Source organism: Zonotrichia albicollis, chromosome 22 (genome assembly GCF_047830755.1).
Source record: "Zonotrichia albicollis isolate bZonAlb1 chromosome 22, bZonAlb1.hap1, whole genome shotgun sequence".
In the NCBI taxonomy this organism is placed as follows: domain Eukaryota; kingdom Metazoa; phylum Chordata; class Aves; order Passeriformes; family Passerellidae; genus Zonotrichia; species Zonotrichia albicollis.
In genome coordinates, this window is record NC_133840.1 from 10,700,204 (window position 1) to 10,717,758 (window position 17,555).

General features: G+C 53.3%; 1 protein-coding gene across 6 annotated transcripts in view; it reads right to left on the bottom strand.

Moving 5' to 3' along the window:
- The window catches only part of TYW1B (tRNA-yW synthesizing protein 1 homolog B), a 121,793-nt gene that overhangs the window by 23,915 nt on the left and 80,323 nt on the right, over positions 1–17,555 (bottom strand). For all 6 annotated transcript variants that reach the window (XM_074557272.1, XM_074557271.1, XM_074557269.1 and 3 more), the window contains one exon: positions 12,179–12,346. In XM_074557272.1, coding sequence (XP_074413373.1) covers positions 12,179–12,346 — 168 coding nt within the window. The remainder of the gene's footprint in view (positions 1–12,178; positions 12,347–17,555) is intronic.

A 17,555-nucleotide genomic window follows, 5' to 3' on the forward strand; every position in this document is an offset into this window, starting at 1 on the left:
CAACAGGATCGGGGCTCTGCAGAGCTGGGGGAGGTGACAATGTCACACCTGACACCAGACTCTGCTCCCCTCCAGGTCTGATCCATGAACACTCAGCAAATTCAAGGGGCAAACCCAAAGCAGAGGACCCAGCAAAGCCTTCAGGGCCCAAGGGGGATTGCCAGAAGGGCTGGATGGGACACTGGGAGGGAATTCTCCCTGTGAGGGTGGGCAGGAGCTGGGATGGAATTCCCAGAGCAGCTGTGGCTGCCCTGGATCCCTGGCAGTGCCCAAGGCCAGGTTGGACGGGGCTGGGAGCAGCCTGGACAATGGGAGGTGTCCCTGCCATGGCTGGATGGGTTTGAGGTCCCTTCCCACCCAACCCCTCCAGGATTCTGTGACCCCATTCCCACCAAGCTGGGATCCATTCCAAAGCAGATCAATCAAGAATCACCATTTTTAGTGCAGTGACAGCACAGACATGAGCCACAGCACCAGAGGGGCATGGGAGAAATGGCTGCTGCTGAGGAATAAATCCCAAACTCAGAATGGGGAAGAACAGCCTCAACTGCCCAAATGAGATTTACAGCTTGGATTTAACAATGTTGGGATTGTTCCACGGGGAACAAAAGATTTAGGTCTCAAAGCAGTTTCCCAGCATCCATTTAACAGGTAAGCCAACCTTAAACATCCTGGGATCCCAGCCTAACATGGGCAGGTGTTTTAGGGAACTGTGAGGCCCTTTAGGGTGATAAATACATTGACACAGGGAAATGGCTGAGAGCCCTCCCTGGTTCTTCCCTAAGCTGGAATCCCAGAGTGCCACAGCTCCTTCAGCTGGCCCTGGGCTGGGCTGCAAAGGGAAACTCTCCCTCCCTGAGGGCTCTGCAGCACTGGGGTGACTCAGGAGCCCCTGAGCTCCAGTCCCAGGGTCACAACACCCTCTGTGGCATGGATGTACAGCCAGGAAAGCCCTGATGGAATCCTGCACATCCTCCAGGGCAAGGAGCACTGCTCCAGGCAGGCATTAATGATGAGATCCAAGAGGCACAGGAATGAGGGGGAACAAAATCTCAGACTTAGCAGGCAGGGTAGGGCCTCAGAGGGTCCCTGGTGGCGCCTCCGTGCTGAGGCAGGGCCATCCCAGAGCACAGGGCACAGCATTGTGTGCACAGGGCTCTGCAGGATCCCCAGTGCTGAGGAGACTCCAGCCCCTCCTGGGCAGCCTGCTCAGGGCTGGGCACTGCCCAGGGCACAAGTTGTGCCTCCTGGCAGGGGCAGTGCTGGGCTCAGGCCCTGCCCGTGGCTCTGGTGCCACTGCTGGGCCTGGAGCAGAGCCTGGGCCCTGCTCTGCCCCTCCCTGCACACAGGGACAGCCAGGCCTGAGGGCCCCTCTCAGCTGGGGCTCCTCTCCAGCCTGAGCAGCCGCAGCTCCCTCAGCCTTTGCTGGGCACAGCGATGGCTCCAGGCCCTCCTATCCTCACAGCCTGAGCTGGCCCCGCTGCAGGAGCTGCTGTCCCTGCTGTGCTGAGGATCCAGAGCTGGACACAGCACCCAGAGCTGCCCCCAGGGCTGGGATCCCTCCCTGACTGCTGGGTCAGGACATGAATTCATTAATTACCAATTCATTAACCCCAGGACACCACTGGCCCCCAGGGCTCTCTGCTGAGCAGGGACAGCTCAGGGTCCCCCAGGCCCCCCTCCTGGCAGGGCTGGAATGGGACAGGGCCCGTCCCAACAGAGCCCCAGGACAAACTGGGAGAGATCCATGGACCCAAACTGGGATAGATCCATGGATCCATACATCCAAACTGGGATATATCCATACACCCAAACTGGGATATATCCATACATCCAGACTGGGATAGATCCATGGATCCATACATCCAAACTGGGATACATCCATACATCCAACTGGATAGATCCATGGATCCAAAAGGGGATATATCCATACAGACTGGGATAGATCAATAGATCCATATATCCTAACTGGCATATATCCATGTATCCAAACTGGGATATATCCAAACTGTGATATACCCTTGTATCCAAACTGGGATATATCCATACATCCAGACTGGGATATATCCATGTATCCAAACTGGGACAGATCCAATTATCCCTATGTGCAAACTGGGATAGCTCCATAAAATCCAGACTGGGATGTATCCATCCATGCAAGCTGGGATATATCCATATATCCAATCAGAACTGGGATTAAATGGAGAGCCAGGTTCCCTGGAAGCTTCTGCAGAGCCTGGCTGAGCCTCCCTTTGCTCCTGAACTGCCAGGAGTGGCCCAGAGCAGGACAATTCCATCACGTCTCTTTGGCACTGGATTCACAGCTGCTCTCACTGCAGCAGGAGCAGCTCCTGAAATCCATCAACATTCCTGAAGGAGAAGAGCCACGCTCCAGATTGCTTTTCTTATCAATATATTTGCAGAGGCAGTTTGGGGGGTTGGAACATGTGCACAGATTAAGGACAATCCAGGAGCACCATGCACTACATTCCCCCAGACAGGAGCACTGCTGAGAATAATCCCAGGTGTATCTGACAGGATAAATATGGGAGAGAGGCTGGGCTGTGACACAGGGAATGCTGAGCAATGGAAGCAGCTAAAACCAATAGTTTGTCTAGCAAGGTAATGTTGTATTTCCTTCAGAGCCAACACACTGGCATGAGGAGCTCCTCCTGAGGCACTCACTCGAGGAGAGGAAAAGGAAAGGGGAAAAGGGGGGAGGGAAGGGAAGGGGAAAGGAAAAGGGGGAAAAGGAAGGGGAGAGAGAAAGGGAAAGGAAAGGGGGAAAGGGAGGAAAGGAGAGGAAAGGAAAGAAAGGAAAGGAAAGGAAAGGAAAGGAGGAAAGGAAAGGAAAGGAAAGGAAAGGGAAAAGGAAAGGAAAAGGAAAGGAAAGGAAAGGAAAGGAAAGGAAGGAAAGGAAAGGAAAGGAAAGAAAGAAAGGAAAGGAAAGGAAAGGAAAGAAAGGAAAGGAAAGAAAGGAAAGGAAGGAAAGGAAAGGAAGAGGAAAGGAAGGAAGGAAAGGGAAAGGAAAGGAAAGGGAAAGGAGGAAAGGGAAGGAAGGAAAGGAAAGGAAGGAAAGGGAAAGGAAAGGAAAGGGAAAGGAAGGAAAGGGAAAGGAAGGAAAGGGAAAGGAAGGAAAGGGAAAAGGAAGGAAAGGGAAAGGAAGGAAAGGGAAAGGAAGGAAAGGGAAAGGAAGGAAAGGGAAAGGAAGGAAAGGAAAGGAAGGAAAGGGAAAGGAAGGAAAGGGAAAGGAAGGAAGGAAAAGGAAGGAAAGGGAAAAGGAAAGGAAAGGAAAGGAAGGAAAGGAAAGGAAGGAAAAGGGAAAGGAAGAAAGGAAAGGAAGGAAAGGGAAAGGAAGGAAAGGGAAAGGAAGGAAAGGGAAAGAAGGAAAGGAAAGGAAGGAAAAGGGAAAGGAAGGAAAGGAAAGGAAGGAAAGGGAAAAGGAAGGAAAGGGAAAGGAAGGAAAGGAAAGGAAGGAAAGGGAAAGGAAGGAAAGGAAAGGAAGGAAAGGGAAAGGAAGAAAGGGAAAGGAAGGAAAGGGAAAGGAAGGAAAGGGAAAGGAAGGAAAGGGAAAGAAGGAAAGGGAAAGGAAGGAAAGGGAAAGGAGGAAAGGAAAGGAACGGAAAAGGAAAGGAAAGGCTATGGTGGCTCTGCAGGGCTGGGAGCACAGGGTCCATCCTGCATGGAGAACTCCCCTCCTCGGAGCTGTGCTGCCCTCCAATTCCCTGGGGAGCACAGGGGGAGTGGGGCAGACCCCAGAGCTCCTCTGTGGTGAGAATCCTGCAAACAGTGGGCTTGGAAAACTCCTCCAGGATCACCCAACCACCCCCCAAAGCACTGCCAAGGCCACCAGTGCCCCAGGTCCCCAAGTGCCACATGCACAGGGCTGTTAAACCCCTCCAGGCACAGGGACACTGCCACTAGCCCCTGGGCAACTGTGCCAGGGCCTGACAAACCCTTTCAGTGAGAAATTTCCCCAAAATCTCCCCTGAGCCTTCCCCGGCCCAGCCTGAGGCCGTTCCCTCTTGTCCTGTTGAGGATTCAAGGCTACAATGTCCTCAAATCCAACAAATGGATTTTCCCTGGGGGATGCGCAGGATTTTAATGGTTAAATCCAGGAATTTTCACAGAGTTTTAAAGACCATACACCAAAAATAACAATCAGCAGCCAGCAGGGGAAGCAGCCCCACAAAAAATACCCCAAACAAACAAAAACCCCAACCCAGAACAAACAACACCTGCCCCTTCCAAATCAAAATAATCATAGAAAAAACCCACAAAGCTCCCCCAAAGACAAACACTCAAAATCACAATAAACAAAACAAAACAAAAAACACAATTCCCCCAAAAAATCCAAACACCCTAAAACAGGGGAAAAAACCCCCAAGCCCAAATGAAATACCAGAGAAAAACTCATTCCTTCCCCAAAAAATAAACCTGAAAAAAACAAAACCAAGCAAAAAAAACCCAAATCACACCAAAGCAAACCAAACCCTAAACCAACCCAAGCTCACCAAAACCAACCAAAAAAACCCCCAAAGCAGACTAAGACTCCTCCCAAAGTAAACCAAACCCCAAAACAAAACAAACAAATGCAAAAGAAGCCCCACAAGAAATCCCAAACCAAACCCAAACGCCACACAAAAAACAACCAACCAAAACCCCAAAGCCTCCAATGAAACACTTGGTGCACACAGCCTGTGACCCAAACCCCTCTGTGGGAGTGTCACAGGGACAGACAGACAGACAGACAGACACTGAGCTGTGCTCAGGGCCCTCCCAGCTGCTGGAAATGCCATCCCACAGATCCACCCTGCTGTGCCTGCCCCACTGAACTCACCTTCCAACCCCAGAACAGCAACATCCTTCATTCCCAACCCTAAAACAGCAACATCCTTCATTCCCAACCCCAAAACAACATCCCTCCTTCCCAGCCTTATAACACAACATCCTTCATTCCCAACCCCAAACAGCAACATCCCCCAAAAATAAACATCCCTCCTTCCCAACCCCAAAACAGCAACATCCTTCATTCCCAACCCTAAAACAGCAACATCCTTCATTCCCACCCAGGACAGTAACATCCTTCATTTCCAACCCCAAAACCGCAGCATCCCTCCTTCCCAAACCCAAAACAGCAACATCCCTCCTTCCCAACCCTGAACAGCAAAATCCTTCATTCCCAACCCCAAAACAGCAACATCCTTCATTCCAAACCCCAAACAGCAAAATCCCTCCTTCCCAACCCTAAAACAGCAACATCCTTCATTCCCAACCCTGAACAGCAACATCCCTCCTTCCCTCAGCTCTCCAGCCTGGCACCACAGAGCACCCCTGGCCTGGAGGGGCTGGGGGGGCTGGAAGGAGGTGGTTGGGCTGAAGCAGGAGCTGTGGGGGTTTGTCACCGTCATATTTTCTGAAAAATCCTATTTCCCAGGATTTTTGTCCTGGGAAGCTGAGAAGCCTCAGAGAAAAAGGAAAACAATATTATCTCATTTGCTTCTGCTGTGTTTTGCTGCTCTGGAATGTGTTTGGAGATTGTTTATCCAACAGGTGATTGTTTGATTGGTTCCATGTGAATTGTTTTTAATTAATGACCAATCACCATCCAGCTGTGTGGGGACTCTGGAGAGAGTCACGAGTTTTTCATTGGTATCCTTTCTCTATTCTTTAGTATAGTTTTAGTATAGTATTCTTTAATATAATATATATCATAAAATAATAAATTAGCCTTCTAAGAACATGGAGTCAGATTCATCATTTCCTCCCTCGTCTGTGGACCTGGAAAATACCAGAGGGGCTGGAGCAGGATCTGGGGGCCTGGAGCAGGATCTGGGGAATGATCAGGTGCTGTCAGAGCAGAGATGACACCATGCCCAGCTGGGACCCAGGACTGAGGTCCCCCTCCAGGTGTGGCTGCCAGCCCCGAGCCCTGTGCCCACCAGTGGCCACTTCCCTGGGCACTGGTTGGATCTGGGTGGCTCCATCCTGAGCCCATCCCTGGATAAAGCAGCAGCCTTGCACCTTCCCACAAGCTGCCATCAAACACAGCACGCTTCACCACCTGCCAGCACCAGCTCTCCAAGACAAACAAATAATTTCCAGAATTATGACCCCCTTTCTCACCTCATTAAGGCTCACAATTATTTAAGGCTCCCTTTGTTTGACAGGGGAAGTGACTGAACTGGAGTCACTCAGCAAAACAAGGAGAAATATTGTGTGAAATTACACTGAACAGGGTCACAGTGCTTGGCAAAACCCTGCAAGTTCCTCCTTTTGAATTATAATCCCAACCTCAGGCTTTAGGAGGGAACTGAGCTGGTTTCTAAGTTGCAGGTGAGGTAAGAGATGGTAATTATGGCCTTAAGAGGAAGGAGGGCAGGGCTGGATGGGATATTGGGAATGAGAAATTGTTCCCTGTGAGGGTGGGCAGGCCCTGGCACAGGGTGCCCAGAGCAGCTGGGGCTGCCCCTGGATCCCTGGCAGTGCCCAAGGCCAGGCTGGACAGGGCTGGGAGCACCTGGGACAGTGGGAGGTGTCCCTGCCATGGCAGGGGTGGCACTGGGTGGGGTTTAGCTCCCTTCCCACCCAAACCATTCCCTGACTGTTCCTACAAGCACTGGGATGCCAGGCACACAGAGCTGAGCCTCTCCACATCCCAATCCATGGGGCTGAAGGAAAACCAGCACAGGGGCACAGCCCTGGGAACAGCCAAGCCCTGAATCCCTGAGCAGCTCTGCAGACAGATCTGGGAGCAGCCAGCAGCACAATTCCCACCAGGTTTAGCTGGGAACAACGAGCAGCCCTGCAATTCCACCCTCAGTGACCTCAGCCCATGCTCAGGAGCCAGCAGAGGTGTCAGGGCACAGGGAACTCCTCCACATGGAGATGGAATTCACTGTTCTGGATCCCCAAAGAGTGGGACAACCTGAACTGCCCTGAGCTGAGCCCATGGAATCCTGTGCTGATCCCCTGACCCCAGGGTGCTGTTCCAAGGGAAGGTTCCTTATGGCAGATTTGGGGCTTTTAATCCCTGCCCAGGCTCCACCAGGCAGCTCCCACTCCCAGGGATGGAAGTTGGGTAACTTCAGCACAAGGGAGAGCTGCTCATCATCACTGACACATCCAGGCCAGCAGAGCCACCTCCCTGCTGCCAGGGGCCAGGAGAGAGGGAGAGAACCTTGGGGAACTCCACCATTCCCTGCTCACAGCTGCTCTAGGGAGGCTGCTTGGCTGCTGAGGCTCCTTGTCCTCACCTGGGGTCACCTTGTCCCCACCTGGGCTCCACGCCATGCCCTGCTCTGCGTCAGATCCCAGGATCTGCTGGGAACAACGAGCAGCCCTGCAATTCCACCCTCTGTGAGCCTCTGACTTCCATCTCTCTGTGAACCTCTCCTCCAGGTTTGGTTTCCCCTGGTGCTGTCCCTGGATGCCAAGGACAGCTCCCACTCTCCCAAGGACAGAGGCAGGAAGGAACTGAACGTGATGGACTCTGTGTCCCTGCTGCAGCCCTCGGCAGGGGATGTGCAGCTGGGAGTGAAGTGCTTCCTCTTCCTCCCTAAATATAGCAGGGATGCTCAGCCTGGGATGCTCAGCATGGAACACTGCAGTGCCTGTCCCTGAGCTGTGCCCACACTGCAAGGGAAAGGCCAAGTCCCTCCTGGCTGGGGATTCTGTGGCTGAAGGACAGGGATGGGCACCTCTGGCCAGGCTGCTCCCTGTCCCCAACAGCTGCCCAGCACTACAGCCACACAGAGTCCTGGGCTGGTTTGGGTGGGAAGGACCTCAAATCCCACCCAGTGCCACCCCTGCCATGGCAGGGACACCTCCCACTGTCCCAGGTGCTCCCAGCCCTGTCCAGCCTGGCCTTGGGCACTGCCAGGGATCCAGGGGCAGCCCCAGCTGCTCTGGGCACCCTGTGCCAGGGCCTGCCCACCCTCACAAGGCTGTTTGGGTATGGGAAATGAACTTACTGAAGGGATGCCCCCAGCAGCCCTTCAGTCCCTTTGTGGGTGGCAAGGTGCCCCTGCCATGCTGGAGAACACAACCAGACCACATCCAACAGGGAGGGAGGGCTGGAGCCCAGAGCTGCCCCTGCAGCCCCAGGGAGTGCCTGGAGCCAGGGAGGGACACTCTGCTGCTGCAGCCTTGGCTGTGGCTGCAGGGAGGTGGGTGCTGGTCCCTTCTCTCAGGAACAAGTGACACGACAAGGGAAAACAGTCACAAATGGTGCCAGGGGAGGTTCAGGTTGGAGATCAGGGAAAATTTCCTCCCTGAAAGGGTGGTCAGGGCCTGGCACAGCTGCCCAGGGCGGGGGTGGAGTCCTCATGCCTGAAGTGTCCCAAAGGTGTGTGGATGTGGCACACGGGGACACTGCTGGGTGCCAGTTGGACTTTGGAGAGCTTTTCTAATCAATCCCAGGCCTGTCAGATTAATTAAAGCACAAAGGGCTGATGGCAGCAGGGTGCTGAGCCCACCCTGCTCACGCCACCCTGTGAGCTGGGAACCAGCCCTGGGGTCCTGCTCAGACAGGAACCCTCCTGTCCTGCCCCAGAGCTCTGGGATCCCAGTGCCTCAGCCTGCCTCAGCAGCACACACAGCACTGACTGAACTGGCCAGAAAGTGCTGCTGTAAAGCACCAGGGAGCTGGAAAACAACCACCTGCTCCAGGGGAAAAAGGGTTAATGAGCAAAACGGGCTGGAAGTGCTTTGGGACAAGGACAGGGTGGAACACACATGGAAAGCAAATCCAGCACCACAGGGCACAGGGATTTAGTCCAGAAATGACCAAGATATTGAATTTCCTTCAGAGAAATCCTCCCTGCGAGGCAGCTGCAGCACCTTCCCCTTCTCAGGAGCTCTTCTGGTGCTGAGGGGGCACTGACTGTCCCAGCCAGGAACAGCAGCAGCCTCAGGCCTCCCTCTGGAAAAGGTCCCTGGAATTAACTGTCCCATTACAAAGTTGCTGTGGGGTTGATAACTCAGCCCATTAGTTCAAAGTGATGCCATAAATCCCATTTTTGTGACCATGGTTTATGGGATTTACTCAAAAGCAAAGAGAATTACTCAAGAATTCAGCAGTGTTGCTAGAGAATCAAAGAGGAGGGAGCCCAAACAGCAGAGAGATGGGAACGAGGGCAAGGCTGGGAGGAGGAGGATGCAGGAGGGGCAGGGAAGGGGAGCTCCCAGCAGTGCCCAAGGCCAGGCTGGATGGGGCTGGAGCAGCCTGGGGCAGTGGGAGGTGTCCCTGCCATGGCAGGGGTGGGGTGGGATGAGTTTTAGGGTCCCTCCCCACTCAGACCAGTCTGGGATGTGAGGAGCTGACACCCAGGGCCCCAAAGCCAGGAAATCCCAGTAACAGGTGGATGCTCAGGGCAAGGGGAGCAGGGCACAGCACTGTTCTCTGGGGTGACCTTTAGGGACCTATGTGAAATCCAAATCTTGCTGTGAGGACTCAGTTTTTAGGACTTTTTGAGCTCCCCTGGGATCCAAAGCTCTCTGAGGTTCAAGTGGGACCCATCCTCCCCTGAGGGCTCCCAGAGAGCAGAACCACTGCTGGCCAGCAGGGAAAATCAGTATCTGTGTGGGAAGGGACCTGGAGGCTGAACAGGAGAGTTTCAGCACCCTGAAGGGCCCCAGGAGCCCCAGTTCCCATCTCAGCACCACCTGTGACCTCCAGAGAGAGAAAATAACACCAGACACAAACCCTGCAGTTTGCTTTCCTTAAAATCCCTTTCCTCCCTAAAGGCCTGCCCTCAAGAGAGACATTCACTGCTGAGCTGTCACTCACCACAGGCAGGTGCCAATCAATGATCCCATCCATGCCAGGCAGCAGCTGCAGGATGGATCATTCCTGACATTCCCACACTCCTTCCCACAGGCTGGCATTCAATGGCAGCATTAAACTCATCAGGAGCATTGTTTGGACACCTCCAAACGCAGGAAAACACAGTGAAATAAATCACATTTCTTAATGATTTTTATCACACTCTTCCTGCAACTGCTTAATTTTTTAAAGCCCCCTTTGATTTTGCAATTACTCACTCCAGTTTGATCAATCCCAGAGCACAAGTTTCCTGCAAATAATAAGCACTGACAGATTATATTCTCCACTAGAGCCTGAAACTCAAAAATTAAACTCTAATGGAAATAAATTTATTTTTTATTAGCTATTTTAGCACCGAGGACAGATTGTTTCCCACAGACACCCTCTGCTAATGGCTGTGGAAGTAGAAGCAGCTGTTGAATTCCTCCTGGACAGGTACCAATTTATTCTCTTTGCTAATGGTGTTAGTTAAATTCTGCCTCAAGAAGGTTTCTGCAATCTGTTTGTTTGCTTTCCTGGACCTCACAATGCAAAAGGAGATTTTGCTTTCTCAGGAACAGTTGCCAGTGGCAACAGCCAGGAGTGAGACTGTAAATAAAGCCAATTTAAGGTGAGATCAAACACAACCACTGCCAGGTGTCCTGGTTTTCTCTGCTCCTTCCCAGCTGCTCCCTTTGCAGATTCCAAAGAAGGTTCAGATTGGATATTCAGGAGAAATTCCTCCCTGGGAGGGTGGGCAGGCTCTGGCACAGGGGGCCCAGAGCAGCTGGGGCTGCCCCTGGATCCCTGGCAGTGCCCAAGGCCAGGCTGGACAGGGCTGGGAGCACCTGGGACAGTGGGAGGTGTCCCTGCCATGGAATGGGATGGGCTTTAAGGTCCTTCCAACCCAAAGCATTCCAGGAATCTACAATTCCATCAGGTGCCAAGCTGGCACATTATTATCTTTTTCTGCTGTCCTATTAATCTTTACTGAAGCTCTGAAAGCAAATATGTACTCATTATTTTTCATTTCCTGCAGCCTTTAAAAATTTTTTTGCATTTCACTTGTATTTCATTTCATTTCCTTTCCAGTACTTGAAGGGGAGACTGTGACAAACCTTTCCAGCAGGACCCACTGCAAGGGCTGATGGATTTAAACAGCAGCAGGGCTGATTTCCATTGGATATAAGAGAATATTGTTTACCATGAGGGTGGTGAGGCCCTGGCAGAGGCTGCCCAGAGAAGCTGCCATGGCAATGCAGACCCTGAGGGGCTGGAGGTGTCCAGGGAAGGGAACAGAGCTGGGGAGGGCCTGGAGCCCCAGGAGAGGCTGAGGGAGCTGGGCAGGGGCTCAGCCTGGAGCAAAGGAGGCTCAGGGGGCCCTTGTGGCTCTGCACAGCTCCTGACAGGAGGGCACAGCCGGGGGGGTCGGGCTGTGCTCCAGGGAACAGGGACAGGAGCAGAGGGAACGGCCTCAGGCTGGGCCAGGGCAGCTCAGGGGGGATTTGGGGGAAATTCCTTCCTGGAATTTGTTGTTGGGCTGGAGTCCCCATACCTGGAGGGGTTTAACAGCCCTGTGGAGGTGGCACTTGGGGACATGGGGCAGTGGTGGCCTGGGCAGTGCTGGGGGGGTGGTTGGGCTTTTTCAACCCAAATGGTTCTGTGGTTCTCTGATCCAAATGTGGTGATTCTGCCTCTGGAGAGGTGGCTCAGAGCAACAGGAAAATAACAGAGCATCCCTTGGGTCTGAGTGGCATTCAGGGGTGGGAAGGGCTGGAATCCTGGGGCACACCATGGATTCTCCTGGCCAGTGACTGGAAAGGCTTGGGAAGCTTTGGAATGGGCTGTGGCTGCAGCTCTCTGGCCACAGAGAGAAACAGACAACTTTGTGCTGGCAAAAGTCTGTGAGATGATCAGAGAAAAGAATGAGAAACAATTCTTATCTTCACTTGCTGCCCATGTTGTTGTGAACATGTGGAATGTGTTATGGAGGTTTGTTTACCAAAGGGTGGTCTCTTAATTAGCCAATGGTGATGGTTTTGGATTGAAGTAAAAATCCAGCTGTATTATAACTGTCTATAAAGCAATGGGTTTCTTAATAATAATAATATAATAAATAGATTGATCAGCCTTCTGTGAATCATGGGGTCAGTGCTAATTATTACCCAGCTGGGGGCCCACTGCAGTGACAATGGAGGGGTCCCCAGCCCTTAGGGGTTTAACACAGGTGTGCACGTGGCACGTGGGGACACGGGGCAGCGCTGGCTGGACACAAAGGCCCCAGAGGGCTTTTCCAGCCCAAACAGCTGTGGATGGATAACTGGAGCAGCAGGCAGCTGGCAGCAGGGCACAGCTGTGCCCAGGCAGGCTCACCTTGCAGTGGGCCAGCAGCAGGCAGTTGGAGTGCTCGTGCTCGCAGGCGATGCCGTAGTCCGGGAGCAGCCGCGCCAGCTCCTGCACGAAGCTCAGCACCTCCTCGTGCCACGGCACGTTGGCCATGGTCAGGCTGCTGGCCGAGCTCTCCCCACAGTAGGTCACACCCTGGGGACACAGGGAAACAGGACAGTCAGCTCGGCCCTCCCCAGCCCTGGCAGTGCCAGCCCAACAAACCCTGCAGCTGCCGGCTCTGCCTCCCATCCCACGGCACGGACACAGATTGGAGATGGCATCAAACCGGGTACCTCCTGCAGTGACACACCCCAGAGCATTGTGCCAGGTGTCCCCAGCAGTGACACAGTGACACACCCCAAAGCACCATGCCAGGTGTCCCTCCTGCAGTGACACAGTGACACACCCCCAAAGCACTGTGCCAGGTGTCCCCTGCAGTGACAGTGACACACCCCCAGAGCACCATGCCACATGTCCCCAAAGCACGGTGCCAGGTGTCCCTCCTGCAGTGACACACTCCCAGAGCACCGTGCCAGGTGTCCCCAAAGCACTGTGCCAGGTGTCCCTCCTGCAGTGATACACAGGCTGGGATTGATCCTTTAACAGGATAAGGCAGGATGCTCCCAAGTGACCAAGGGACTTTGGAGAAGGTCACTGGGGCTGGAAAGGCGACAGGTCCAGAAGAGTCTCATGGGCAAGCAATGGGACACTCCCAGAGATCTGTCCATGTGCCACAGAGCTCTGGGCCTCCTCCATCTCAGCCCAGGCTGTGGATTCTGCCCTGCCCCACCTGTGCCCAAAGCCAGCAGGTCCCTGGGTGGGCTGTGCCCACCCTGGGCACTGGGAGCACCCCTGGCACAGCAGACACTGACACACAGCTCATTTCCTCCATTGGAGCTTTGGGAAGCAGCTTCTGGGCCATGTTCTGGAGGCACCCCCAGAAGTGCCCCTGAGAGGTGACCCTGTTCAAGGACACTGCCCTCAGACCCCAGGGTGTCAGAGAAACGGGGCTCCTGCTCCAGCTCCTGCCCAAACCCCAGCCAGGCATGGATGGGGAGCCCAGAGCAGGACTCTCTGTGTCCCTCTGTCCCCACACAGAGCCAGACATGGCACTGCTGCTCTGGGGGACTGCTCAGGGATTGCAACACCTGCAGCTCTCCCCGAGCCCATCCACCACCTTCAGCCTCTGAACCCAGAATTCCTGAGGCTGGAAAAGCCCTCCAGGATCACCGAGTCCAGCCTGTGACCAGTCCCCACTGGTGTGGGGGCACTGAGTGCCACGTCCAGGCCTTCCTTATCCAGCCTCACCATTCAGGGACCAGCTACTCCTAACTGGGAAATGTGATCACCTGAACCTACTAAATTACTGATTTAGTCTCAGCCATGACCTCAGATTTGCTTCTCCTTTTATGTCCCTCTTTTCATTTTTCTCCCTCTCCTCTCCTCTCCTCTCCTCTCCTCTCCTCTCCTCTCCTCTCCTCTCCTCTCCTCTCCTCTCCTCTCCTCTCCTCTCCTCTCCTCTCCTCTCCTCTCCTCTCCTCTCCTCTCCTCTCCTCTCCTCTCCTCTCCTCTCCTCTCCTCCTTTCCTTTCCTTTTTCCTTTTTCCTTTTTCCTTTTTCCTTTTTCCTTTTTCCTTTTTCCTTTTTCCTTTTTCCTTTTTCCTTTTTCCTTTCCTCCTTTGTAATTTGCCTCCTTTGTAATTTGCCTCCCTTACAGCACAAGCAGCTCAGTGGGCACCGAGCACTCAGTGTCACCCACCTGGGGCGCAGACCCTGCTCAGCTTTAGGGCGTCCTTTAATGTCTGCTTTAACATATTTCACAGCCAGGATCATGATCCCCATAAATTCCTCCTGAATCAAGTAATTCACTGCCAATTTCCCAGCAATTCATCTGCCATCCCTGAGAAATCACACACCAGATCCCAGAGCTGCTCAGAGAGCAAAGAGAACAAAGGGCTTTTCCTCCAGACACCCCCAGCCCCTCTTCCCTTCTCTGGGTTGTTCCACCCCCTCTGCTCTTGGGCTGAGCTCTTCTATTCCAGTCACAAAATCCCATCAAGCACCAGCCTTTACAACACACTTTTATGGATGTTGTGTCTGGCCTGCTTGTGGTTTTTCCCCTGGGAAGAACACTTTGACCTCTGTCAGTGGAATTTGCATCCAGGTTCATGTGTGGCATGGCCATGGCACCTGCTCCAGCTGCCAATTCCTGATTCACCTGCATTTCCTTGCACATGGAATGTGCAGACACAGCTTTGCCAACACTGTCACCCAGAGCACAGAGCACACACAGGGCTGCAGGAGCAACAGCCCAGGGCTAATTGGGAACTGTACAAGTTTTGGAAGCAATTATTTTCTCACCCATAAATTTATGAGGGACTCCCCCATCAATCTTCCTCAGAGCCAGCCTGGAGGAAGGCTGACAGGCCACAAGCCAGGGAGTGCTCGCCAGGGATGTTCATTCAGGGTTTTTCAGCCCAGCTCTGTAAGTCTGAACCCAGAGTTTAAACATGTTTGTTCTCTATCAGTCAGTGTTCTATCAGAGCAGCCAGCCACACAAATCAGGGTTTGACTCCCCAAAGTTCAGCTGGAGACACACAGCAATATTCTCCCAACACTCATTATCCAGATTATGATTTGAGTAGCATGAAAAATGGATGAGTATAGAGGGGGAAAATTCTTCAGAAGCTCCAGTGTGATTCATGCTCTCAGTAAACTACAAAGGTATCGTTTACAAGCTAAGAAAGCACAGAGGCAAAAGGAATAAGTGAGTGCTTGGCTGGCTGATTAATTCCCAGCACAAATCAATGGGAATCAGCTTCCAGCACACCGAAGGAAAGCAGCTTTCAACTTCCCCAAGTTCTTCAAACTGGAGTTAATTAACAGCTGATAGCACTTAAAACCCGTGCGGAGCTGATGAGGGCGGTCACGTTCTGCTCCGCAGTAATACACGAAGACAGTTATTAAGACATCAAGAATTAAAAAGGAAAGGATCCCATTGTTCACCCAGAGCTCTCTCCCCAACCTCCCTGCGGCAGGAACAGCAACGATTCTGCCTCTTAATTACCTGCTTAATGAGGGTGCTTTGAGCAGCCTAATCCACAGAGCTCAGGCCAAGTACCTTGAAATGCAGAAGCCTTTGAAAAGCATCCCTGGTTCTGCCAGGATGAATCCAGAGCTGGGCATGCTATGGAGCTCACAGAATCATGGAATAATGGAATAGCTTGGGTTGGAAAGGACCTTAAATCCCATCTCATCCACCCCTGCCATGGCAGGGACACCTCCCACTGTCCCAGGCTGCTCCCAGCCCTGTCCAGCCTGGCCTTGGGCACTGCCAGGGATCCAGGGGCAGCCCCAGCTGTTCTGGGCACCCTGTGCCAGGGCCTGCCCACTCTCACAGGGGACAATTCCTCATTCCCAACATCCCATCCATCCCTGCCCTCTGGCACTGGGAGCCATTCCCTGTGTCCTGTCCCTCCATCCCCTGTCCAGTCTCTCTCCATGTTTCCTGCAGGCTCCCTCCAGGCCCTGCAAGGTCACAATTCAGTCAGCCCAAAGCTTCTCCTGTCCAGGTGAGCATTCCCAGCTGTGCCAGCCTTTCCTCCCAGCAGAGCTGCTCCATCCCTCTGCCCATCCTGGAGCCTCCTCTGGGCTCCTCCAGCAGCTCCAGCTCCTGCCTGTGCTGGGCCAGGGCTGATTTTCAGTGCATTGCCCACAGCCTGTGCCAGGGTGGCTGCTGGAGCTGAGCGAAGCAAGGGAAGCACATTCCTGCCCCGGGATGCAGCCAGCCAGCAATGCCTTCAATCCCCAGGGCTCTGAAGGAAACAGCTACAGCTGACAGTGCTTTGTTTCTCCCCTCACACTCCAGACTTCCCAATTTAATTACTGAACAAAACAATTCTCTTCACTCCAGGCCCACAAATTATAAATTTAATTGAGGCTCGTGCAAATGAAGAGAGAACAAAGTGTAGGCCAAGCTGCTGAGTGACAGAGACACTGTTTGAAATCTGGGCCAGTTGTGACCCCAGACAAACATAAAAAGCCTCAATGCCTTGCTGATTGCCATCTCTGCAATGAAAACACTCCTGAGCTGAGCAGCAGCACTCCCCAAATCACAGCCACAAGGCCTCACACGTCTGCTCCTGCTGCAGGGGGTTCAGCCAGGATTCAACTTCTTGGCTGCTTTTAATCATCACTTTCAAGCTGATTTAACAAAGGCCATCAGTCCCTTGTGCCACCTCAGCCTGCAGGGAGGACTGGAGATGGTTGGTTGTGCAGCACAGCCCCAGAATCTCCTCTCCAGACCCATGGCAGAGGGTGCTGCACTGCCTGGAAATGGGCAGGGATTCCCTGGAAGTGGAAGAACTCCTCCTGGGAAAATCTGAACTCAAACACAGACCCCAGCCCTTCATCCCAGCTCTCACATGAGCTCTGTGAGGGCTGAGAGAGGAGCGGCCACTGCTGAACCACCCCCTCTGCTCCAGGGTCACACCATGGAGTTATCCTGGGTGGAAAAGTCCTCCAGGACCACCAGGGCCAACCTGGGACCAACCAGCTGGAGAAGGGGGGGCTCAGGGGGCCCTTGTGGCTCTGCACAGCTCCTGACAGGAGGGGACAGCCGGGGGGGTCGGGCTGTGCTCCAGGGAACAGGGACAGGAGCAGAGGGAACGGCCTCAGGCTGGGCCAGGGCAGCTCAGGGGGACAGCAGCAGGAATTTCCCCATGGGAAGGGGGCTCAGCACTGGCACAGCTGCCCAGGGAGGTTTGGAGTGCCCACCCCTGGAGGGATTTAACACCTGGGGACAGTGGCAGTGCTGGGAGTGGTGGGATTCAGTCCTGCAGGTCCATCCCAAACCATTCTGGGATTCTCTAACAGCAAGCGGCCAATGCTGGTCTTTTTTCAGGTGTGGAAATCATACATTGTTTCGGTTTATTCACAGCAGGCACCAGAAGGGGAGGTTCAGCTTCACCTCCTTATCTAAATTCCAGCTGAGATGGCAGCAGGACCCTGAATGGGTGTTGGACAGGTGGGGGCAATCGCTTCTTGACGCATGCAATTAAAAACTCATTAAGGCACAGCTCATTTTCCTCATTATTTTAAGCAATTAAATAATCTTTACTGTTTAACTTGACAAGAGTGAGCAGATTGGGACAGACACCTCCCCCTGGTCCTTCCTTGCACACATTTACGTGTTCACTTCAATTGTGCAGCCAAGCCTCAGGCAGCAGAGCAGGAGCTGCAGCCTGAGCTGGGCTGGACACTGAGATTATCCAACTACATGAACAAAATCAGCAGGAAAATCAGCAGGGAAAGAGCTTCCTCATGGCTGGAAACCTTCCCAAAGGCTTGGGAAGATTCTGTGC